Source organism: Schistocerca piceifrons, chromosome 3, assembly GCF_021461385.2.
Source record: "Schistocerca piceifrons isolate TAMUIC-IGC-003096 chromosome 3, iqSchPice1.1, whole genome shotgun sequence".
Taxonomy (NCBI): Eukaryota; Metazoa; Arthropoda; class Insecta; order Orthoptera; family Acrididae; genus Schistocerca; species Schistocerca piceifrons.
In genome coordinates, this window is record NC_060140.1 from 234,361,861 (window position 1) to 234,387,901 (window position 26,041).

At 45.5% G+C, this 26,041-nt stretch overlaps 1 protein-coding gene across 1 annotated transcript in view; it reads right to left on the bottom strand.

Annotated features, from left to right (window-relative positions):
* The window catches only part of LOC124788539, a 573,870-nt gene that overhangs the window by 120,064 nt on the left and 427,765 nt on the right, over window positions 1–26,041 (bottom strand). Inside the window, exons 20-22 of the mRNA XM_047255809.1 lie at window positions 20,219–20,484; window positions 1,047–1,098; window positions 901–992 (exon numbers count right to left, since the gene is read on the bottom strand). Coding sequence (XP_047111765.1) covers window positions 901–992; window positions 1,047–1,098; window positions 20,219–20,484 — 410 coding nt within the window. The remainder of the gene's footprint in view (window positions 1–900; window positions 993–1,046; window positions 1,099–20,218; window positions 20,485–26,041) is intronic.

Here is a 26,041-nt window from a genome sequence, read left to right on the forward strand (position 1 = left end):
GTAATAAAGAGTGTAGTTGTATGCAGTGTGGACTGCACCAGTGTGTTGCAGGTTAGGATAATATGAAGTATAGCTGTACATGTTATGGACTGCATTCGTGCTGTAGAGTAGCGTACTGTGTGCTGCAGAGTAGTGGTGGAGTACAGAGTGTATTTGTACATGTGATGGACTGCAACTGTGTGCTGTAGAGTAGGATAATAAGGAGTGTAGATACATGTGCCACAGACAGCACCTGTGTGCATTAGAAGAGTATAGTATAGAATGTTGTTGTAGGTGCCATGGACTGCATCCATGTTGTAGACTACTGTAGTGTGGAGTGTAGTTGTACATGTCATGGACTGCACCTGTGCTGTAGAGTAGTACAGTATGGAGTGTAGTTGTACATGCCATGGAGGGAACCTGTGTGTTATAGAGTAGTAGAGTATGGAGGGTAGTTGTAAATGTTGTGGACTGTTCCTGTGCTTTCTAGTTGTGCAGTATGGAGTGTAGCTGTATATGTCATGGACTGGATCTGTGCTATAAAGTAGTACAGTATGGAGTGGAGTTGGACATGCCATGGACTGAACCTGTGCTGTAAAGTAGTAGAGTTCAGTATTGGGTGGAGTTGTACATGCCATGGACTGGACCTATGCTGTAAAGTAGTACAGTATGGAGTCTAGCTGTACGTGCCATAGACAGGACGTGTGCTGTAAAGTAGTACAGTATGGAGTGGGGTTGTACATGCCATGGATTGGACCTGTGCTGTAATGTAGTACAGTATGGTGTGGAGTGGACATGCCATGTACTGGATCTGTGCTGTAAAGTAGTACAGTATGGAGTGGAGTTGTACGTGCCATGGTTGCGGCTGTGCTGTAGAGTAGTAGAGTATGGGGTGTAGTTGTTACGTGCCATGGACTGCACCTGTGTGCTGCTGGTGCTGTGAGGACTGCTGGCGGAGCGCGGCAGGGACGCAGCTGCTGCTCCAGAGGCGCCGTTGCTCCCAGAGGCCGCAGCTGACATCAGCCCTGACAGCTGCGCAGGCCGGCTCACCACCTCGCCGTCGGAGCCTCCGGAGCTCATCTCCGCCGACACTTTGCTCAACAAGCGTGCGAACGTCACCTGCAAGTGCATAAGCAGACCGTAAAATTTGCAACGTTTCACATTGCTACTATGCTTTGATATTGAAGTGTGTAACGTCTGTGTGAGGTGAGCTGGGCTGGATACTAGACAGAGAAAGCAGACAGACATTTTGGGCAATTTAACTCCAAGGATGCGCTCTTCCCAGGTACTGGAAGTCCAGTGAAACTGGACGAGCACACAGAGTATTGCAGATATCAGAGAAGGTAAGTACATTCAAGACTATTATGGGATTTTTTTAGGAATTAACGTTCTTGGCGACTCTGCTGCTTTTAGTGCTAGGAAAGAGGGCGTTGTGCAACGGCACTGGATGTTGCTAACAAATGATTCAATTGTTGTGAAGAAGAATCTGAGCTCGCCAATTAGATGTTGGGAAACCACATGGAAAATTTTATATAATTCCGGGGGAACTTGATGTGGAGCACTTTGTTACGCGGCCTCATGTGGGAAACATCTACTACAGTGTGATGGTCACTCAGTAATTTGGTTCTGAGCTTGCAGTAAAAGGCGCGAGTGACTTTTCTGAGAACTGTACTTTAGGATCGCTTTGTTCGACATATCTACGTTTCTTTTGCAAAGTGTTCAGTTCGATTGTAAAATTAAATGATCTAAGTTGAATGGAGAGGTCAGATCTGTTTTACGTCGTCTTATTTTACTATTCGTTCACATTGACGATAATTTTAGCACATTCTCTCACTGTGTAGTACAATTATCACAATCATCGTGGAGCGGAAAATAAGTAAAATCTAGGCTAGAGATACTGGCAGAAGTAAAGCTGTGAGGATCGGGCGTGAGTCGTGCTTCGGTAGCTCAGATGGACAGTTCGGCGCTAGCGGCCGTGCGAAGCGGAGGTCCGATACTTCCGCCTGTGCGGCGCGTGCGAGTGTTTGTTTACTTGTGGACTTAGTCTGCGCGCGAGCTAGTAACAACGATCATGGCGAACAAGTACAGGAAAACTACATTACGGTTCAATTTCTGCAAAGACTACGAACGACCAAAGGCTTTAGCAGTGGAACGATTCATTCGAGAGGACGTCAAGATACCGCCAAACGATATTGTTGGAATTCACCTGTCCATCGTTAGTCCCACGGTGTATGTTAAGATGGTAAATGACGCGGCGTGTGAGAGAATTCTACAGGCGACAAAAGCAGGTCTCCGATTTTGCCATAGTGACGGGAATGTCGGCACGGTAACTGTAGAACATGCTGGTCTGGGTGTACGGACAATACGTGTGTTTGAGCTGCCATTTGAGCTCCCGGCTGACCAAGTTATCGAGGCTTTTAAGCCATACGGCACGGTACATGGTCACACAGCAGAACGCTGGACACAATTCGCCACGTACCCTGTTCTTAACGGAGTGCGACAGATCACTATTGATCTTCAGAAACATGTACCGTCCTATCTGACAATTGGTGGTTGTCGGGCGGTGGTGATTTACGATGGTCAACCACGTACATGTTCTGGCTGTGGCCAGGAGGGACACCTCAGGTCGAACTGTATGCAACGGCGGATTACGCAACTGCCTTCAGGTGTGCGGGAGCCGTCGCCAGCGATGACAGTACTACCGATCACCTATGCCAAGGCCCTCACTGCGTCCGCTGATGACCGAAAGGACACAGCCCCGGTGGAAGATCAAGATGGCACTCTCCGAAACCTTGTAGCAGACGTCGGGATGACAGAGGATGCTGCTCCATCGAGCTTACACTCTACGGCGACAACATCAGATGCGACCGAACTCCCACCAAGCACACTGATAGTAAACGAAGCAGTTCCAGCCACTACGGATGCTGTTCCGTCTGGAACGCACTCTGAGACGACAGCATCAGTTTCGACCGAACTCCCGCCGAGTACAACGATGGGACTCGAAACACTTCCTGTTCCTACGGATGCTTTTCTGTCGGGCAGCCGTGATTCCTTACAATCTGAGGACACGGAAGGAAGATCACGCAAACAACGTTCCCCGAAAAGGAGGAAACGGCGTCGTCGCACGACATCTCCTAGGGATGACTCCCCTTGCCCCGACGACGATGTGCCTGTGGACCAAGACGACACAACAGCCTCTACGAAACAGGATGAGGCAATGGAAACTGTTCAATCAGACCCGCAGCGGTCTGTCACATTGCCGGTACCGGGACGTGGTGATGCTGAAGAGGAAGCACAACCAGTTGGCGCTCCAGACGCAGACGATGTGGCAATGGACACGAATATATCACTGCCTGCAAAGATGTGGTATGACGATATTGAGGAGGCGCCGGACGTCATACAGAGGCAGCCGGCACTCCCAAAGACAGCCTAATAATTGCTGAAGGTGAAGGGAGAGGGGCGAGAGAACGTCTTCTAACTCAGCCCCTAGCGCCGATGCAGGGAGATGTTTTTGCGCGTCGACAGAGTGGGATTCAACGCCATGCGAACCGTATTGCGACATTAAATATAAATGACGTGCGTTCACCGGCCAAAATACACCTACTGAAGGAAACGATTTGGGCATCTGATGTGGATATTGCTTTGCTGCAGGAAGTCCACATAGCTGCACTCCCATACATCGCAGGCTACCAATCCTATTCGTCACATGGAGATCACAATGGGAGTGGGGTGGCAGTTTACGTGCGAGATGGCTTCCCAGTGGAAAACGTGTGTTACCTTCCGTCGGCCAGGGGAATGGCTTTCACGACGTTTGGGACACGCATCATCAATCTTTATGCACTGTCGGGAAACAATCGGCGGCGGGAAAGGGCACGATTTTATGCAGAAGACATTGCCCCACTTTTCCATGGACGTTATGAATGTGTAATAATTGGTGGAGATTTCAACTGTGTTCTCAGTCAGAAAGACCAATGGCCGCAAGCAAACATCAGCCAGGAGTTGCGAATCGTTATCAACGACCTTGTACTTAGTGACACGTGGGAATTACGACATGGAGATGCACCAGGATACACCTATGTGACCAGTCATTCGGCGAGCAGGTTAGATCGCATTTATATCTCGCGGGCTCATGCAAATGATGTCCAGGACGTGGAACGCTGGCCATTGGCATTTTCAGATCACAGCGCTTACATCTGTACGGTGCTTCTTCCCCGTAGAGAGGTGTGGAACAGTAAGGCCCCGTGGAAATTAAACATTCAACATATACATGATCCTGAATGCCGTCACCGGATCCTTGAGACATGGACGATGTGCGAGCGAAGGGTTGGAAGGTATGCGACGAAGCATGATTGGTGGATGACTTGTGCTAAACCGGCGCTTCGCCGTACGTTCATCTCATATAGCAGGGAGATGGCAGAATGGCGCCGCCGTACGACCGACTTTTATTTTGCTGCACTGCGCGACCTGGACGATGGTCCACCGGGACAGGACGTCTGGATCGAACGCCAAAGGATAAAAGCTAAACTAGTGGCTTTAGCTCGGAAACATCTTCAGGGAACCATGGTGCTCGCCAGATGTCACGATACGATAATGCACGAGATTCCTTCCATGCACCACGTCGTGAATGAACGAAAACACCGACGACGCGTTTTGGTACAGGAATTAATTACCCGCGAAGACCGAAGAGTGACGCGTCAAGCGGACATTGTCTCTGCATTCGTCGACCATTACCAACACATCTATCGGGAAGAAGCAGCCCCTGTCGATGACCTCGACCGTATAGCCACGTACGTCTCCCGTACACTGACGGTGGAAGCCGCGGGAACCTTACTGGAAGCCATTAGCTGTGAGGAAGTACATGATGCGATCGCAAAGGGTGCGTTGAATCGGTCCCCAGGCATTGATGGACTTCCTGCTGAATTTTATCGAGAATTTCGCAACGAAATGGCACCGCGATGGACGGAAATGTACAACGAGATGTTAAATTTCGATGCGCCTATTCCACCGGCTTTTATGGAAGGCCTCTTGGTGCCAGTTCATAAACCGAAGCCAGGAATTACGGTCACACATTATCGCCCCATCACCCTGCTTAATGCCGACTATAAGATCTTTGCACGGTTGCTAGCGTCCCGATGTCGTATGTTAATTCGTAGCGTTCTCTCTCCAGAACAGACGACACCGGGTGGATCGGTGAATGTGCAAACAGCTACTGCCGAATGCCGTGATGTGATAGCGCTAGCGGAGGAGTGCCGGCTTAAAGCGGCGATGGTGGCGGTTGATTTTGACAGTGCTTTTGATAAGGTGCGCCACAACTATCTGTACGCTGTACTGGAACAAATGGGATTTCCAGACCGTTTTACTGGTCTCATTAGAAGGATTTATGGGGGCGCACAATCCTTGGTACAGGTTAATGGGCGTATAGCAGGGCCCATTCAAATTCGACGATCCATTCGCCAGGGCTGCCCTCTTTCGATGCTGCTGTTCGCGATAGCGTTGGAACCATTAATTGGGAGGCTAACAAATTCTCTTTCTGGGTTGGAACTGCGGGGCTACACCTTCAAATGTCGTGCCTATGCGGACGACCTCCTGCTGCTCGTTCGTTCTGAGGAAGAGGTGAAGACGGTCCTTGAACTGTTGTTGGACCACAGTGTGACGGCGGGTAGTGCAGTGAACATGAACAAATCGGCAGCAATGCCGGTTGGAAGGGGCCTTACGCCGGAAGAAATCAGTCCGTTTCCTTATGTGCAACGATTCCGCTATCTCGGCATAGACTTTACCTCATCTGTAAAACATACTGCGGCAGTTAACTACCGACGTATTTTACAGACAACACGTACCATGGTCCGACAACATCTCCTACGGCGCCTTGATCCTTTGCAGCGAGTCGAATATCTGAACACATATGTGGTTTCTCGAATGGTGCATATTTCGCAGATCCTGCCCCTACCACTCACGCTCGGACGTCGACTTTAACCAGCACTAGGCTATTTTGTGATGATTGGATCGCCCCTCAAGGTGCGATACGCAACGCTCACGCTCCCTACGGACAAGGGGGGACTCGGACTTACGAATGTTCACTGCCGAGCGACGGCGCTCCTTCTAGCTACGATGTACAAGCAATGGCGTAGCGGGCGTGATTCCCTTACATCCCGCCTACTGGATCTCCTAGTTCCAGCGTCCCTCACACCTCCGGTGGCGGTGGGCAACATTACGTCACATTTTGCGCATGTATCAACATTTATCGTGGAACTTAGTTATATCAGAGACGAGCTTCCGCGCACGAGACCACCATGCGCGAAGGATTTTTATATTTGGCTGCTACGACGGATAAGTCGTAATGTCATTGAACTCAAACACCCCAAGTTGCATTGGCCGAAGATTTGGAGACATGTGCACCAAAAATTCCTTCCTACCTTCGTTCGGGCACTGTGGTTCTCTGTCACCTGTGGAAAGTTCAACACCAACCAACGACTCCATGCAATTGGACTAGTGGACACTCCACTATGCCCGAAATGTCGCCAAGTGGATGACGACCATCACCGCTTAACTTGTATCGCGGTGGAGGAGGTATGGCTCCTAGGAAGACAGATGGTGGCTTGCTACCTGCGTGTGACCCCGCAACATATTACACCTGCTTCCTTCTTACATCCGGAGAGTGACTACTTTCCGGCGACTAAATCACACTCGATCATCTGGGTCAAAGGTTGGACGATCGCGTACCTCTATGGGGATGCTGCCAAGTCGCGACTTGACTTTTGGTATTTCTTGCAGCAAGCCCACAATGAGGTTCATAGATGGTCACACTATCGGAAAACATTTGCCAACTATCTTCAGGCAGTCTTCCTCGACCCCCCACGCAGTTGGGAGGTGCCGGGTGCAGTCGGTGTGCACATTTGACAGCTGATAACGAACCTCACGTTTCTCTCACCGCTCCATATATAATGCACAAACTATACCATGAAATGCTCTACATGTTCCTTTTAACAGAGTGATCTTTATGAAAAATAAATAAATACATAAAAATAACATCCCTGTATCCCTGTTCCTTTACATTGTGATTTGTTTTACAATGATTTTTAATTTTTTTTTTGTTTTTGCAGAGAGGGAAAAAAAAAAGATGGTAGAGCACTTGACCGCGAAAGGCAAAGGTCCCGAGTTCGAGTCTCGGTCGGGCACACAGTTTTAATCTGCCAGGAAGTTTCAAAATCTAGGCTTTTTTCAGAGAAAGTCAGGGAACATAGCAAAGTGTGATTTATGTCGAACAATCATATTTTGTCAGAGAAAGGTTCATATCAAATCTGAAAAAAAAACCGAACAAAATGTCAATTTACTTATGTCTGTTTCCAAAAGGCGGCTTATCTACTATACGTTTCTAACCTTGTATTTCCCTCGTCTTCGAGTCAACAGTGTAGATGTGCTCAGGAAGGTATTAGCGATAAGTGTGTTGTGCGGTCTGAAAGCCCTCCTACAAAAAGTTAAGACAGACAAACCTCTCAGGCTTTGTAAAAGTAGTTATGAAAATGGTATGGTAAGAAATGACTTAGTACTAAAACTGACTGTTAAAGATCTCCAGCCTTTTTCTGTTGTAGGAGACTCCGGTTATACTTCACTATTACGTTACCTGGGTCCCAGTCACACAATTCCATTGTAATATTTACTGAGTAATGTTTTACCTGATGCTCCGTTTATCTCAAATTGCCATTTTATGTCGCGTAATTGTAACAGATCATACCAAAACGACGCATTTTTATAGCTCTCCAGTGCGTCGGCTGCTAGAAACAGCATTTTAAATCACAATCAAGCTTCGACACAAAAAGCCTCCCCCCCCCCCCTCGCAGCATTTTAAGATATATGAAATCAAATTTAGCAACAAAAAATAACGTCAACTGAGATATCTTATATCGCAATATAACCAGTGAACTGTGCCCTCTTTGTGGCTGTCCTAGTGCAGAAACAGACCTCTGAGATATATATCCTGTGTGACATTTTCCCTCCCCCCCATGAACCATGGACCTTGTCGTTGGTGGGGAGGCTTGCGTGCCTCAGCGATACAGATAGCCGTACCGTAGGTGCAACCACAACGGAGGGGTATCTGTTGAGAGGCCAGACAAACGTGTGGTTCCTGAAGAGGGGCAGCAGCCTTTTCAGTAGTTGCAAGGGCAACAGTCTGGATAATTGACTGATCTGGCCTTGTAACAATAACCAAAACGGCCTTGCTGTGCTGGTACTGCGAACGGCTGAAAGCAAGGGGAAACTACAGCCGTAATTTTTCCCGAGGGCATGCAGCTTTACTGTATGATTACATGATGATGGCGTCCTCTTGGGTAAAATATTCCGGAGGTAAAATAGTCCCCCATTCGGATCTCCGGGCGGGGACTACTCAAAAGGATGTCGTTATCAGGAGAAAGAAAACTGGCGTTCTACGGATCGGAGCGTGGAATGTCAGATCCCTTAATCGGGCAGGTAGGTTAGAAAATTTAAAAAGGGAAATGGATAGGTTGAAGTTAGATATAGTGGGAATTAGTGAAGTTCGGTGGCAGGAGGAACAAGACTTCTGGTCAGGTGACTACAGGGTTATAAACACAAAATCAAATAGGGGTAATGCAGGAGTAGGTTTAATAATGAATAGGAAAATAGGAATGCGGGTAAGCTACTACAAACAGCATAGTGAACGCATTATTGTGGCCAAGATAGATACGAAGCCCACGCCTACTACAGTAGTACAAGTTTATATGCCAACTAGCTCTGCAGATGACGAAGAAATTGAAGAAATGTATGATGAAATAAAAGAAATTATTCAGATTGTGAAGGGAGACGAAAATTTAATAGTCATGGGTGACTGGAATTCGAGTGTAGGAAAAGGGAGAGAAGGAAACATAGTAGGTGAATATGGATTGGGGGACAGAAATGAAAGAGGAAGCCGCCTGGTCGAATTTTGCACAGAGCACAACATAATCATAACTAACACTTGGTTTAAGAATCATGAAAGAAGGTTGTATACATGGAAGAACCCTGGAGATACTAAAAGGTATCAGATAGATTATATAATGGTAAGACAGAGATTTAGGAACCAGGTTTTAAATTGTAAGACATTTCCAGGGGCAGATGTGGACTCTGACCACAATCTATTGTTTATGACCTGTAGATTAAAACTGAAGAAACTGCAAAAAGGTGGGAATTTAAGGAGATGGGACCTGGATAAACTAAAAGAACCAGAGGTTGTACAGAGATTCAGGGAGAGCATAAGGGAGCAATTGACAGGAATGGGGGAAATAAATACAGTAGAAGAAGAATGGGTAGCTTTGAGGGATGAAGTAGTGAAGGCAGCAGAGGATCAAGTAGGTAAAAAGACGAGGGCTAGTAGAAATCCTTCGGTAACAGAAGAAATATTGAATTTAATTGATGAAAGGAGAAAATATAAAAATGCAGTAAGTGAAACAGGCAAAAAGGAATACAAACGTCTCAAAAATGAGATCGACAGGAAGTGCAAAATGGCTAAGCAGGGATGGCTAGAGGACAAATGTAAGGATGTAGAGGCCTATCTCACTAGGGGTAAGATAGATACCGCCTACAGGAAAATTAAAGAGACCTTTGGAGATAAGAGAACGACTTGTATGAATATCAAGAGCTCAGATGGAAACCCAGTTCTAAGCAAAGAAGGGAAAGCAGAAAGGTGGAAGGAGTATATAGAGGGTCTATACAAGGGCGATGTACTTGAGGACAATATTATGGAAATGGAAGAGGATGTAGATGAAGATGAAATGGGAGATATGATACTGCGTGAAGAGTTTGACAGAGCACTGAAAGACCTGAGTCGAAACAAGGCTCCCGGAGTAGACAATATTCCATTGGAACTACTGACGGCCGTGGGAGAGCCAGTCCTGACAAAACTCTACCATCTGGTGAGCAAGATGTATGAAACAGGCGAAATACCCTCAGACTTCAAGAAGAATATAATAATTCCAATCCCAAAGAAAGCAGGTGTTGACAGATGTGAAAATTACCGAACTATCGGCTTAATAAGTCACAGCTGCAAAATACTAACACGAATTCTTTACAGACGAATGGAAAAACTAGTAGAAGCCAACCTCGGGGAAGATCAGTTTGGATTCCGTAGAAACACTGGAACACGTGAGGCAATACTGACCTTACGACTTATCTTAGAAGAAAGATTAAGGAAAGGCAAACCTACGTTTATAGCATTTGTAGACTTAGAGAAAGCTTTTGACAATGTTGACTGGAATACTCTCTTTCAAATTCTAAAGGTGGCAGGGGTAAAATACAGGGAGCGAAAGGCTATTTACAATTTGTACAGAAACCAGATGGCAGTTATAAGAGTCGAGGGACATGAAAGGGAAGCAGTGGTTGGGAAGGGAGTAAGACAGGGTTGTAGCCTCTCCCCGATGTTGTTCAATCTGTATATTGAGCAAGCAGTAAAGGAAACAAAAGAAAAATTCGGAGTAGGTATTAAAATTCATGGAAAAGAAATAAAAACTTTGAGGTTCGCCGATGACATTGTATTTCTGTCAGAGACAGCAAAGGACTTGGAAGAGCAGTTGAATGGAATGGACAGTGTCTTGAAAGGAGGATATAAGGTGAACATCAACAAAAGCAAAACAAGGATAATGGAATGTAGTCTAATTAATTCGGGTGATGCTGAGGGAATTAGATTAGGAAATGAGGCACTTAAAGTAGTAAAGGAGTTTTGCTATTTGGGGAGGAAGATAACTGATGATGGTCGAAGTAGAGAGGATATAAAATGTAGGCTGGCAATGGCAAGGAAAGCGTTTCTGAAGAAGAGAAATTTGTTAACATCCAGTATAGATTTAAGTGTCAGGAAGTCATTTCTGAAAGTATTCGTATGGAATGTAGCCATGTATGGAAGTGAAACATGGACGATAAATAGTTTGGACAAGAAGAGAATAGAAGCTTTCGAAATGTGGTGCTACAGAAGAATGCTGAAGATTAGATGGGTAGATCACATAACTAATGAGGAAGTATTGAATAGGATTGGGGAGAAGAGAAGTTTGTGGCACAACTTGACCAGAAGAAGGGATCGGTTGGTAGGACATGTTCTGAGGCATCAAGGGATCACCAATTTAGTATTGGAGGGCAGCGTGGAGGGAAAAAATCGTAGAGGGAGACCAAGAGATGAATACACTAAGCAGATTCAGAAGGATGTAGGTTGCAGTAGGTACTGGGAGATGAAAAAGCTTGCACAGGATAGAGTAGCATGGAGAGCTGCATCAAACCAGTCTCAGGACTGAAGACCACAACAACAACAACAACAACGTGACATTTTCTCGCATTTACCTTCGCACTCCTTAAACTTTATTCCAAAAATATGTTCTTACCAGTTTAATGTTTTATATGTCCCGCATAGCAAGTTTTTGAAAAAGTTGATAATAACTGGCGCCTCCACCCTGTCGTTGCACTCGGGCTGCCTAATATGTCTGGATGATTTCAAGGAGTTCTGCCATTCACCTGCTAGACGGCAACAGAATATTTTTCACAGAGGTGGGGACTTTAGTTCATCATACTGAGCCAAAATGGCGGAAAAGAATTACAACGCCAAAAAATATTTAATGTAGACTAACGAAATTTCGGGAATATCTATTTAAGTGGTTAAGATCGCAAGATCACAGGTTAATGTAAGCGGGAGATAAACCATTGCAAGTGTGAAATGCTGGTAAATTAATAACCGGTGTAACCATCGGAATGTTGAATGCAAACACGCAAACGTGCGTGTATTAAATTGTACAGGTGTCGGATGTCAGTTTGTGGAATGGAGTTCCGTACCTGTTCTTGCTCATGAGGTTATTGATGCTTGTGGATGACGTTGGAGTTGTTGTCCGATGATGTCCCGCATATGTTCGGTTGGGGACAGATCAGGTGAACTAACAGGTTAAGGCAAGGTGCCGACAGCCTGTAGAGCGTGTTAGGTTACAACAGGCGAGCGTTATACTCTTGGAAAACACCCGTGGAATGCTGTACATGAATGTCAGTACAACAGGTCTAATCAGCAGAGTGACGTACAACTTTGCAGTCAGGTTGAGAAGGAGAACCACGAGAGTGTTCCTGCTGTCATACGAAATCGCACCCCACACCTTAAGTCCAGCCATAGGTGTAGCGTGTCTAGCACGAAGACAGGCTGGTTGCAGACCATCAACTGGCCGCCTACTAGCCAATACACGGCCATCACTGGCACCGACGCAGAACCAGCTCTCATAAGAAAATATAAGAGATCTCCACCCTGCCCTCTAAAGACCTCTTGCTTGACACCACGGAAGTCCCAAATGGCGGTAGTTTGGGATCGATGGAATGCACGCCACAGGGCGTTTGGCCTGGAACTGTCCCTGAAGAAACCGATTTGCAACAGTTCGTTGTGTATCTGTGGTGCCAACTGCTACTCAAATTGCTGCTGCAGTTTCATTATAATGCGCCCGAGCCATACGCCGAACACGATGGTCTTCCCTCTGGATAGTGCCACATGGTCGTCCGGAGGCAGACCTTCTTGTAACCGTGATTTCTCTTGACCACCGGTGCCAGCAATAATGTATAGTGGCTACATTCATGCCTAGTCTTTCTGCCGTATCACAGCAGATACACTACTGGCCACTAAAATTGCTACACCACGAAGATGACGTGATAAAGACGCGAAATTTAACCGACAGGAAAAGATGCTGTGACATGCAAATGATTAGCTTTTCAGAGCATTCACACAAGGTTGGCGCCGGTGGCGGCATCTACAACTAGCTGACATGAAGAATGTTTCCAACCGATTTCTCATACACAAACAGCAGTTGACCGGCGTTGCCTGGTGAAACGTTGTTGTGATGCCTCGTGTAAGGAGAAGAAATGCGTACCATCACGTTTCCCACTTTGTTAAAGGTCGGATTGTAGCCTATCGCGATTGCGGTTTATCGTATCGCGACATTGCTGCTCGCGTTGGTCGAGATCCAATGACTGTTAGCAGAATATGGAAGCGGTGGGTTCAGGAGGGTAATACGGAACGCCGTGCTGGATCCCAACGGCCTCGTATCACTAGCAGTCGAGATGACAGGCATCTTATCCGCATGGCTGTAACGGATCGTGCAGCCACGTCTCGATCCCTGAGTCAACAGATGGGGACGTTTGCAAGACAACAACCATCTGGACGAACAGTTCGACGACGTTTGCAGCAGCATGGACTATCAGCTCGGAGACCATGGCTGCGGTTACCCTTGACGCTGCATCACAGAGAGGAGCGCCTGCGATGGTGTACTCAACGACGAACCTGGGTGCACGAACGGTAAAACGTCATTTTTTCGGATGAATCCAGGTTCTGTTTACAGCATCATGATGGTCGCATCCGTGTTTGGCGACATTGCGGTGAACGCACATTGGAAGCGTGTATTCGTCATCGCCATACTGGCGTATCACCCGGTGTGATGGTATGGGGTGCCATTGGTTACACGTCTCGGTCACCTCTTGTTCGCACTGACGGCACTTTGAAAACTGGACGTTAAATTTCAGATGCGTTACGACCCGTGACTCTACCCTTCATTCGATCCATGCGAAACCCTATATTTCAGCAGGATAAATCACGACTGCATGTTGCAGGTCCTGTACGGGCCTTTCTGTATACAGTAAATGTTCGACTGCTGCCCTGGCCAGCAAATTCTCGAGATCTCTCACCAATTGAAAACGTCTGGTCAATGGTGGCCGAGCAACTGGCTCGTCACAATACGCCAGTCACTACTCTTGATGAACTGTGGTATCGTGTTTGACTCATTGCCCAGCCGTATCAAGACAATTATTACGGCCAGAGGTGGTTGTTCTGGGTACTGATTTCTCAGGATCCATGCACCCAAATTCAGTGAAAATGTAATCATATGTGAGTTTTAGTATAATATATTTGTCCATTGAATACCCGTTTATCATCTGCATTTCTTCTTGGTGTAGGGATTTTAGTGGCCAGTACTGTCCATCCAGCTTCTTGTAGCTGTATTACACGACCTCGTTCAAACTCAGAGAGGGGTTGATAAAGGCGTGCCGGCCGGTGTGGCCGTGCGGTTAAAGGCGCTTCAGTCTGGAACCGCGTGACCGCTACGGTCGCAGGTTCGAATCCTGCCTCGGGCATGGATGTGTGTGATGTCCTTAGGTTAGTTAGGTTTAATTCGTTCTAAGTTCTAGGCGACTGATGACCTCAGAAGTTAAGTCGCATAGTGCTCAGAGCCATTTGAACCATTTGATAAAGGCGTGTTTGTCGCCTTAAAGGCTTTCTTGACTAACATCAAGTTCCAGTCTCAAAGGGAACTAATGCCTTCGGCTGTTACACCATGTATTTAAAGCAAACCTGATTTGCGTCCTCATGACTCTTATGTGACTGGAGCCAAATTTGAACGAACATCATCTTTCAGATGTAGAAACACGGCTACCAACTTTCGTTTATGTCGCACAACATCTTCGTGGTGATGTGATTTTTTTCCGTCAGTGTATTAGTGAAAAGAGTATCAAAATCTCTACAGTAGTTCCTGAGGTTATCCTGAGCTTACAGACAGAAACCGCAGTAGGGAACTTAAATTTACACATGTATTTACGCGTGTTTCAAATTTGTGCCGACAAATATCGAGGGGATGCGATAGATGTCTTGAGGAACAAAATGACGATAGGAACCGATGTCCGGATACGTTAACCGACGAGGCTACGGTGTGTCGAAGTTACAGGCGCCGGTGCCTGTGTATATACACTCCTGGAAATTGAAATAAGAACACCGTGAATTCATTGTCCCAGGAAGGGGAAACTTTATTGACACATTCCTGGGGTCAGATACATCACATGATCACACTGACAGAACCACAGGCACATAGACACAGGCAACAGAGCATGCACAATGTCGGCACTAGTACAGTGTATATCCACCTTTCGCAGCAATGCAGGCTGCTATTCTCCCATGGAGACGATCGTAGAGATGCTGCTGGGTGTAGTCCTGTGGAACGGCTTGCCATGCCATTTCCACCTGGCGCCTCAGTTGGGCCAGCGTTCGTGCTGGACGTGCAGACCGCGTGAGACGACGCTTCATCCAGTCCCAAACATGCTCAATGGGGGACAGATCCGGAGATCTTGCTGGCCAGGGTAGTTGACTTACACCTTCTAGAGCACGTTGGGTGGCACGGGATACATGCGGACGTGCATTGTCCTGTTGGAACAGCAAGTTCCCTTGCCGGTCTAGGAATGGTAGAACGATGGGTTCGATGACGCTTTGGATGTACCGTGCACTATTCAGTGTCCCCTCGACGATCACCAGTGGTGTACGGCCAGTGTAGGAGATCGCTCCCCACACCATGATGCCGGGTGTTGGCCCTGTGTGCCTCGGTCGTATGCAGTCCTGATTGTGGCGCTCACCTGCACGGCGCCAAACACGCATACGACCATCATTGGCACCAAGGCAGAAGCGACTCTCATCGCTAAAGACGACACGTCTCCATTCGTCCCTCCATTCACGCCTGTCGCGACACCACTGGAGGCGGGCTGCACGATGTTGGGGCGTGAGCGGAAGACGGCCTAACGGTGTGCGGGACCGTAGCCCAGCTTCATGGAGACGGTTGCGAATGGTCCTCGCCGATACCCCAGGAGCAACAGTGTCCCTAATTTGCTGGGAAGTGGCGGTGAGGTCTCCTACGGCACTGCGTAGGATCCTACGGTCTTGGCGTGCATCCGTGCGTCGCTGCGGTCCGGTCCCAGGTCGACGGGCACGTGCACCTTCCGCCGACCACTGGCGACAACATCGATGTACTGTGGAGACCTCACGCCCCACGTGTTGAGCAATTCAGCGGTACGTCCACCCGGCCTCCCGCATGCCCACTATACGCCGTCGCTCAAAGTCCGTCAACTGCACATATGGTTCACGTCCACGCTGTCGCGGCATGCTACCAGTGTTAAAGACTTCGATGGAGCTCCGTATGCCACGGCAAACTGGCTGACACTGGCGGCGGCGGTGCACAAATGCTGCGCAGCTAGCGCCATTCGACGGCCAACACCGCGGTTCCTGGTGTGTCCGCTGTGCCGTGCGTGTGATCATTGATTGTACAGCCCTCTCGCAGTGTCCGGAGCAAGTATGGTGGGTCTGACACACCGGTGTCAATGTGTTCTTTTTTCCATTTCCAGGAGTGTATGTACACACACTGTGATTCCGTGATGAGGTTACAAACTTTCAGATATGATGGAGAAGGATAAATGTATAAATTTTAGGGGACCTGGTCGGAAACACATGAGTCAAAAGTTAAATGGGAAAATCATTCTGCTACCTCTGGCAGTGGAATACATGCAATGGTGCTGTTATTTCTAAGATTTGAGAGTAGGAAACTTTCAGAGCTGCCATTATGGACCAAAACAAAAAAAAGTCTCGTTATCATGGGCTCTAAAATGCATACCTGAGGAACTATGAGCACTTGTTCATCTTCGCTATCGTGAAACCCATCTCCTCTATTGAAAGGGCTCATAGCTCTCAAGGTACGCAAATGTTAACTAAATATTATTTTCCTTGTTCTGGGTCACCTCTGCAAGTTGCCTATCTTATAATCTTAGCGATAATTGCACCTGCACATGAGTTCCAGTGTCGGAGGTATCAGAAAGATTTTCGCTTATAACTTCGACTCGGTGGTTTCCGCATCAGGGTCACTTATCGCAGATTGACATATTTGTCATTCTCCATCATCACGGAATCCCCCTGTGTGTATAGACATGTACAGATACTGGCCCCTGTAACTTCGACAGTCTGTAACGTCATCAGATGACGTTTCTGGACATGGGTTCCTATCCTCATCTTGTTCCTGAAGACACCTTCTACGTCTCGTCAAAGTTTCTCGGTGTACTTCTGAAACACGCTGTACACAAGAAAACGAAGATGTGGCCCAGCAACGAGTAATGAATAAGCGTACTACGAGGTGCGACAGTAAAGTAATGAGACTGATGTGAAAAAAAAATGTTACTTATCGTTTTAGTCAAGTTTAGTGTTGTCTTCTTCAAAGTAGTTCCCTTCTGATTGCACACACTTTTTCCAGCGCTTCTGCCATTGATGGTAACACTTCTGGGACTCATCTATAATATCCTCCAAGACCCTCGTCACAGTTTTTTGGACATCTTGTGTTGTTTGAAAATGATGTCCCTTGACCGCCGTTTTGACTCTTGGAAATAGAAAAAAGTCGCACGGAGCGATATCTGGTGAATAAGGCTGCTGCAGTAGAACTGAAATTTGTTTTGAGGTTAAAAATTGCTGTACTGACAGAGTGGTATGGGATGCCGCATTATCGTGATGCAGAATCCAATTATCAACAATGTTGGCACGGACACGAAGAACTCTTATACGAAGTCTTTCTAAAATTTCTTTGTAGTAATATTGGTTAACTGTTCGTCCAGGAGGCACCCACTCCTTATGAACAATTCCCTTGGAATCAAAGAAGCACACAAGCATGCATTTCACTTTTGCCTTTGACGTGAGAGCTTTCTTTGGTCTGGGTGATCCCTTTGAGCACCATTGCGAACTTTGGCGTTTTGTCTCTCGATTGTACTGAAAAAAACCAACTTTCATCACCAGTGATAACACGGCTCAACAATTCTGGATTGATTTCCGTTTGCTCTAACAGATCGGCTGCCACATTTTTCCGTGTTTCTCGCTGTTGTGGTGTGAGACTTTTGGGGACCATTTTTGCACAAATCTTTCTCATACCAAGATCTTCAGTTATTATTAGACGAACTGTTTCTTGATTGATGTTCAGTTCTTCTACAATCATTTTCACGGATAATTTTCGATCAGATCGTACGAGTTCACACACCCTGGCCAAGTTGACATCCGTCCGTGAGGTTGATGGTCGTCCACTGCGGTCTTCATCTTTCATATTCGTTCTGCCTTCACTAAACATTTTATGCCAACGAAAAACTTGAGCTTTTGACATAACCTCCTCTCCAAAAGCCTTCTGAAGCTTACCGTAAGATGTCGTCGCGTTTTCACCACATTTAACGCAAAAAGAAATGGCATACCTTTGAGCAATATTATGCGGTTCCATTTCCGTGACGAGAGACAAACACGTGTTAACTTATTACAGCACAACTCACGACTGAGCAGTTGCATCGATGTGCCGCTTGGATCACGGGGGTTAAAGCTATATGGGAGAAGAGGCAACAAGCCAGGTAGTTCCTTCCAGACCACTAGAGGCGCTATGGGTCAAACGAAGCTGCAATTGACCAATGAGAACTGTCCAATGGCGGTTAGTGATATTATATCGTCTTGCTCTGTACTGAAGTCCACGGTTACAGTCGTCTTTGTACATGTTTCATATTTACATACTACTCAGCTTCATTATAAACAGGTTTATTACTTTAAATTTCATAAAGTTCACTGTGGAACTGAAGAGATTTCTCTGCAGAAAAAATGTCCACAATTGATCCTAAGGTAAGACATTTAATTTTCAATAAATAATCTCGTAGCATATAAATGAAATGTATTCTCTTCCGTTGTGAATGAAGCTGTGTGATTTCTGTTTGCTTACTTAAATAACTTTGATATGTCAGTAGTAGTTTTATTTGATGAAGATTTTTATGTTTTTCAGAATATTCAACACAACAAATTGACGTAGAAATACTCCTGTAAATTCCCTGGCTGTTCATCTGGATATTACGTCGGTTCAACGGAGAAAGTTAGGAACAAGCATTTCAACAAGTTTCCAAAACTATTTCAAGGATTGCTTCTGAAGCGCAAAAGTGTTGTAAACTGTGACCTGATGTGAATTGTGCTACTCATTTTGTTTGTGAAGATCTTTTTTTTGAGGAAGATTTTATGAATAAAACTAAGCAGAGGCTAAACAGAGGTGAGTTTCCAAAACATATGACAGGTGTTCCACGTGAAAATGTTAATATCAGTAGTAAATCAGGTGAAACTGTTGCTCATAGTGAAATTTTTATTGTGTGCTTAACAAATAAAAAGTAAGTTTTTTTTCATTTCACTGTTTTTATCCCCTTTCCTATTTTTGGTACTTAATATTGATGTCTTCTTTTTTGTGTTGAAGCGTTTACAGTTGTAAGATGTAGGAACTTCTTTAAGAAATTAATTGTCAGTAGTGCACGTTTCCTGGGTAATTACTCAGAAATTACAGTCCTGAAACATAGTTGTTACAAATTTTGGAGTTCTTCATTCATTAACACTGTGACAAAGATTTCTTAATTGAACCTCTTTAACTGCCGATTATTCTCTTAATAATAGTTTTTTTCTTCCATTGACCCCACAGCTTATAAGATGTCAAAGTATGATATTATTCAGGAATATTTGTGGCTCAATTTACATGCAATAATTTTTATTTAGCTTGTGAGAGTTATTTAGACTACAAGCTTGTTTCGACTTACTGTCAATTTCAAGTGTTGCGTCTAGTTTTTATGACGCACAAAACGTCCTGGAGCTCTTATATGTTGATAGAAATCAATTTGAGTGTGTCAGTTTGCAAGTCTGTTTTTGATGTTTGCGCCTGACAGTTACTGCTCAAGAAAAGATCATAGAAGCAGTGACTGTCAGACGCAAACGTCAAGAATAGACTTGTATTGATTTCTATCAACATGTAAGTGTTCCAGGATGTTTTGTGCGTCATAAAAACTAGACTCAACACTTGAAACTGACAGTAAGTCGAAACAAGCTTGTAGCTTAAATTGCTGAAACTAAATAAAATTGTTGCAGCTAAATTGGACTACAAATATTTGTGAGTAATAGGTTGTCACTGCTGTATTGCAGTGTGCTGTAGCTGTGTTTAAATTATTTTATTATGATGCTAGCCAAAATAATTACATAGCACACCCAGAAAACTGAGATAAGAAAATTAAAAGAAAAAAAACAGCGTACATAAGCTAGGAGGGATGCAACTCGCAATGTTTATCCTTTTTTAGTTCATCTCCGTACCACTAGAGGCGCTGCTATCGGTCAGTGTTGCCCTCTTTTAACACGGGAGTTGCACTTCTCTTTTCTTGTTGTTCTGTGGCTTGGACTAAAAGCAGTATACACACCAAGATCAAAGATATTGTGCCTATGCAAGCCTGCAGGATTGCCACATCTTGCAAAGAAAATCAGTCTCATTACTTTGTTGTCGCACCTCGTATGTAAAAGGCATGTCTAGCGACAATATAACACGATACAAGATTTATTCCGTACTTTTACGGTTCTAATTGTGGTGGCTACCAGGATTAGGACTATAGGAGCGGCTGCAGGAGGGCTCACCTTCTTCTCCAGCTTGGCGTCCATGATGGCGCCGGAGTCAGGGGTGCCCTCCGTGCTGCCGAAGGCGGTCTCGGCCTCCCTGGCGCCCGCGTGCTGCTGCTGCTGCTGCTCCTGCGCTTTGCGCTCGCTCAGCTGGATGAGCTCCCCGATGCTCACCTTGCGGGACGGCTGCTGGTTGATCAGCTGCTGCAGGATCTGCTTCTTCTCCGCCGCGTTCTTCTTGGTCGGTGTCGAGTTGTTGCGCTTCTTACGAGGCGAAGGGGTTCCTGGAAATCGAAGATACGTCAGGCTCGCTCACACTTCCCTACTACTATTACTGCCGCCTACTCTGTGTACAGTGCTGTCTATTAAAGGAATGTAGTCTACCAGGTGTACCGGTGTGAAATGAGCGTTTTTTTGTGAAAATGAAGCACTAATTATGAATTGAAAAGTAAAAGAAAAATTAATCAAAGTACTGACCATTGTTTTCTATACATTTTTACCACCTTTCTGGCAATTTGTGGACACAACGCCAATAGAAATGTTCGTATTTTTGAAGCAAACCAATCAGACGCCCACTTTTCGACTTCTTCGTAGGAATCGAAGTGTTCCTCAGCCAATGCGTGTCCCATTGATGAAAACAAATGGTAGTCGGAAGGGGCCAAGTCTGGTGAATACGGCGGGCGGGGTAGCAGCTCCCAGCCAAGTGTTTTGATTGTATCTTGCACCAGTTTTGCTTTGTGTGCAGGTGCATTGTCGTGTAAAAAAAAATTACTTTGCCATGTCTTCTGGCCCATTCTGGTCTTTTCTCGATTAATGCATAGTTCAAATTGATCATTTGTTGTCTATAGCGATTAGTATTCACATTTTCACTGGGTTTTAGAAGCTCATGATGCACCACACCTTTCTGATCCCACCAAACACAGAGCATTGTCTTCTTGCCGAATCGATCTGGTTCAAATGGCTCTGAGCACTATGGGACGTAACATCTTAGGTCATCAGTCCCCTAGAACTTAGAACTACTTAAACCTAACTGACCTAAGGACAACACACACATCCATGCCCGAGGCACGATTCGAACCTGCGACCGTAGCGGTCGCGCGGTTCCAGACTGTAGCGCCTAGAACCGCTCGGCCACCCCGGCCGGCCCGAATCGATCTGGTTTTTCAGTTAATGTTGATGGTTGTCCCGGATTAACCCATGATTTTTCCCGTTTAGGATTCTTAAAATAAATCCATTTTTCATCGCCAGTAACAATTCGATGCAAAATTGATTTCCTTTTATATCTTTGAAGCAAAATTTGACAAATGGTTTTTCGGTTTTCCATCTGTCTTTCATTCAATTCATGTGGCACCCATTTTCCACACTTTTGGATCTTTACCATAGCTTTCAAACGGTCAGAAATGGTTTGTTGTGCAAGATTTAGCATTGCTGCCATTTGCTTCTGACTCAAATTATCATATTCATCCAATATTGCTTGCAATTCGGAGTCTTCGAACTTTTTTGGTGGTCTTCCACGTTCTTCATTTCTTACATCGAAATCATTATTTCTGAACCGTTGAAACCAAATTTTGCATGTTGCTTCTGATAGAGCATGATCACCATATGCCTCGACAAGCATTCGATGCGACTCTGCAGCACTGTTTTTCAAATGAAAACAAAAAATTAACGCTTTCCCCAAATAATCACTTTCTGGTACAAAATTCGACATTGTTAACACGATGAAAACATATGATGTTGTTTGCTCCATGACTTGATGTATAATAAATATCTTTGAGAGATGTCATACCAACCAAACAAAAAAAATGAAGGCTCGTTCACAACAAATGTTCTCTATCGACACATTTGTATCTTAACGCTCATTTCATACTGGTACACCTGGTATTAATCTTTAAATATTTCACTGCTGTAGCAGAGAACCAGACATCTGGTAGTGTCGGTACCTCAGTTTCTTGTCTTGTACGACTGAAGGAGGCATTCGTGGTTCTTAAGATTCTACATATCTCATGTCTGAAACCTAATTGGGGTAAGCACACTTGCTGAAAAACCATTCGTCGTGCTGTTGACACTGATGGTAGTACTCTGTGTTGCTAACAGGTCGAGTAAAAAGGGACATGAAGCGTCACTATACTATTTATGTATACTCCGTACTATCACTACTAAAGAATCACTGAAACAAAAGAAGCCACCACGTAGTGCTGGACATATACTCCAGTCATTTCACTCTCGGCAAGGGTATACGAATATATAGGGCGTTTCAGAAAGATTACTTGGGTTTCAAAAAACTATATCTTCTGCATGAATGAATGAAGACAAAAACATAAATTTTAACCAACATGTAGGATTTTCGAAAGAACCATCCGGATTTACAAAGTAATAGAGGGTGAATCACCTAAAACTTACAGCACAAGTCTTGCAGAAATGGAACCTGATGTTGGTGTAGGGTTTCACAGAATGCATTGGTAATCAGGGGATCGTACTGTTAGGCAATCAACAGATTCTAATAATACACTACTGAACATTAAAATTGCTACACCACGAAGATGAAGTACCACCACGTTTCCGACTTTGATAAAGTTCGGATTGTAGCCTATCGCCATTGCGGTTTATCGTATCGCGACAATGCTGCTCGCGTTGGTCGAGATCCAATGACTGTTAGCAGAATATGGAAGCGGTGGGTTCAGGAGAGTAATACAGAACGCCGTGCTGGATCCCAACGGCCTCGTATCACTAGCAGTCGAGATGACAGGCATCTTATCCACATGGCTGTAACGGATCGTGCAGCCACGTCTCGATCCCTGAGTCAACACATGGGGACGTTTGCAAGACAAAAACCATCTGCACGAACAGTTCGACGACGTTTGCAGCAGCATGGACTATCAGCTCGTAGACCATGGCTGCGGTTACCCTTGACACTGAATCACAGACAGGAGCGCCTGCGATGGTGTATTCAACGGCGAACCTGGGTGCACGAATGGCAAAACGTCATTTTTTCGGATGAATCCAGGTTCTGTTTACAGCATCATAATGGTCGCATCCGTGTTTGGCGACATTGCGGTGAACGAACGTTGGAAGCGTGTATTCGTCATCGCCATACTGGGGTATCACCCGGTGTGATGGTATGGGGTGCCATTGGTTACACGCCTCGGTCACCTCTTGTTCGCACTGACGGCACTTTGAACAGTGGACGTTACATTTCGGACGTGTTACGACCCGTGGCTTTACCCTTCATTCGATCCCTGCGCAACCCTACATTTGAGCAGGATAATGCACGACCGCATGTTGCATGTCCTATACGGGCCTTTCTGGATACAGAAAATGTTCGACTGCTGCCCTGGCCAGCACATTCTCCAGATCTCTCATCAACTGAAAACATCTGGTCAGTGGTGGCCTAGCAACTGGCTCGTCACAATACGCCAGTCACTACTCTTGATGAACTGTGGTATCGTGTTGAAGCTGCATGGGCAGCTGTACTTGAACACGCCATCCAAGATCTGTTTGACTCAATGCCCAGGCGTATCAAGGCCGTTATTACGGCCAGAGGTGGTTGTTCTGGCTGCTGATTTCTCAGGATCTCTGCACCCAAATTGCTTGAAAATGTAGTCACATGTCAGTTCTAGTATAATATATTTGTCCAATGAATACCCGTTTATCATCTGCATTTCTTCTTGGTGTAGCAATTCTAATGTCCAGTAGTGTACTTAGAAAGCGTATTTCTTGTACAAACATACACTTTGAAGATGGAACAAAGCCTATTGAAGTTAGCAAACTAAAAGTAGGGTAGATTAGAATATCAGCAGTGTTCGTTGCAGAATTCTAGTGCGAGTCATTATTTACGAGTTACCGAATTTTGAAAAGTTGTCACGTTAAAGAACAACACAAATGCATACGCTAAATATGTGGACTCTGGCCAGTAACGAGGCAATTGACCATCACATGTTGTGCTCAAAATGGCCAATGGTAGCGGCAATACGTGCCTCCCGAATGGTATGGACCGACTGCTGCAGACGTGCTAGCATTTCAGAGGAGATGTCCGAGCAGGCTGCAGTAATACGTCGTTGCATATCATCGGGTGTGATTGGTATGTCCTTGTAGACAGCGTCTTTCAACTTTCCTCACAGAAAAAGGTCTGCCGGCGTCAAATCCGGGGAACAGGCCGGCCGAGGTATAGGTCTTCTGCGTACAATCCAACCATCTGTAAACAATTCATGAAGACATGCTGTAGTACTTCATGCGTTATGGGCTGGACAGCCATGTTGGTACCACAGGTTTCTCCTAGCCTTCAGAGAAACGTCTTTCTGCATTCGTGGAAGACGATTTGTTAGGAGGCTGCGATAATTGTGCTCGTTCATTGTTTCATCTATGAAAAACGGGTCTATGAGCTGATGATTCGCCATCCCACACCACACTTCAAACACTGTGGACGCTGACATTCCACCCGGCGAAGCCAACGGGGATTGTCAACACAACAATAGTGTATGTTTCGGCGGTTTACCCGGCCGTGATTCGTGAATATGGCTTCATCAATAAACAAGATACATGATACATCTGGAGTATCCTGCCTTAATGCCCACGTACGGAATTTAACACGATTCACAGAATCGTTTCCATGCAGCTCTTGATGGAAAGAGATGTGATATGGACGGAATCTCTGTCGATGAAGAATGCGTAGGCCACTTGCCTGACTTGCGGCGGAGGTTCGAGTCCTCCCTCGGACATGGGTGTGTGTGTTTGTCCTTAGGATAATTTAGGTTAAGTAGTGCGTAAGCTTAGGGACTGATGACCTTAACAGTTAAGTCCCATAAGATTTCACACACATTTGAACATTGGACTTGCGGCACTTCCTTGTGGGATTGCACGGGAGCTTACGTGCGGATTAACTGCAGCACCAGCAAGGACATTAATTTCCCCTTTTCTGTCGTCACTTTTTTCCTTCTGTTACGTTGTATAGGTGTTGAACTGGTTGAAGAGGTTGATAGATAACTGCCGAGATGGTTGACGTCTATTGGGATATCTTGTCCCATACACTGTACAAGAACGAACTGTATTCTTCCTACTCTCTCCATACACCATGAGCTTGTCGGCTTTTTCTGCATTGGTAAATCGCATCGTCCACTCACCACCTACTGCTTGGACTGTCACACGCTGACTAGCAAGTCGCAATGCCCTGAAGGAACACAGAAGCACACTGTGAGCAAACGTAACAACTATGCAGGTCGAATGGCACGAACTAGTGTCGGTGTCGAAACTTTTCAAAATACGATGTCTTGTAAACGAGTCGCACTAGACTCTTGCAACAAACACCTCTGATATTCTAATTTGCCCTTCTTTTACTCTGTTAATTTCAACAGGCACTTTTCTATTTAGACAAGTTATGTTTGACCAAAAAATACACTCTCTTAAGTACAACTTAAGTCTGTTTATTGCCAAACAATGCGAGTCCTTTACTACCAATCCATTCTGTGAAAACCGCACATCAATAGCACTTCCCATTTCCGCGCTATTGCGATGTAAGTTTTGTGTGATTCACCCTGTGTATGCTTGCCCAAGCAACCTTGGAGAACTTCTTGGAATAACGTTTAGGATTTAAAAGTTGATTTACTTTACACTGGTGTCCAATGTGGCCTCCACCAGACGCACGATTAACATTTGCGAGCGTATCGTCTGCAGCTACAGCATTCAATGATGTTGCTATGCAGATCCATAGTCCACCCACAGATTTTGGAAGGCACATAGCGTACCATGAGACAAGGAGACCTTGGAAGCCTATGGTGGAACGCCAGAACAGTACACCCCCTATGGCTTAAGCTGTAGGAGAAGAGGACTCTCAGAGAAAATCACGCC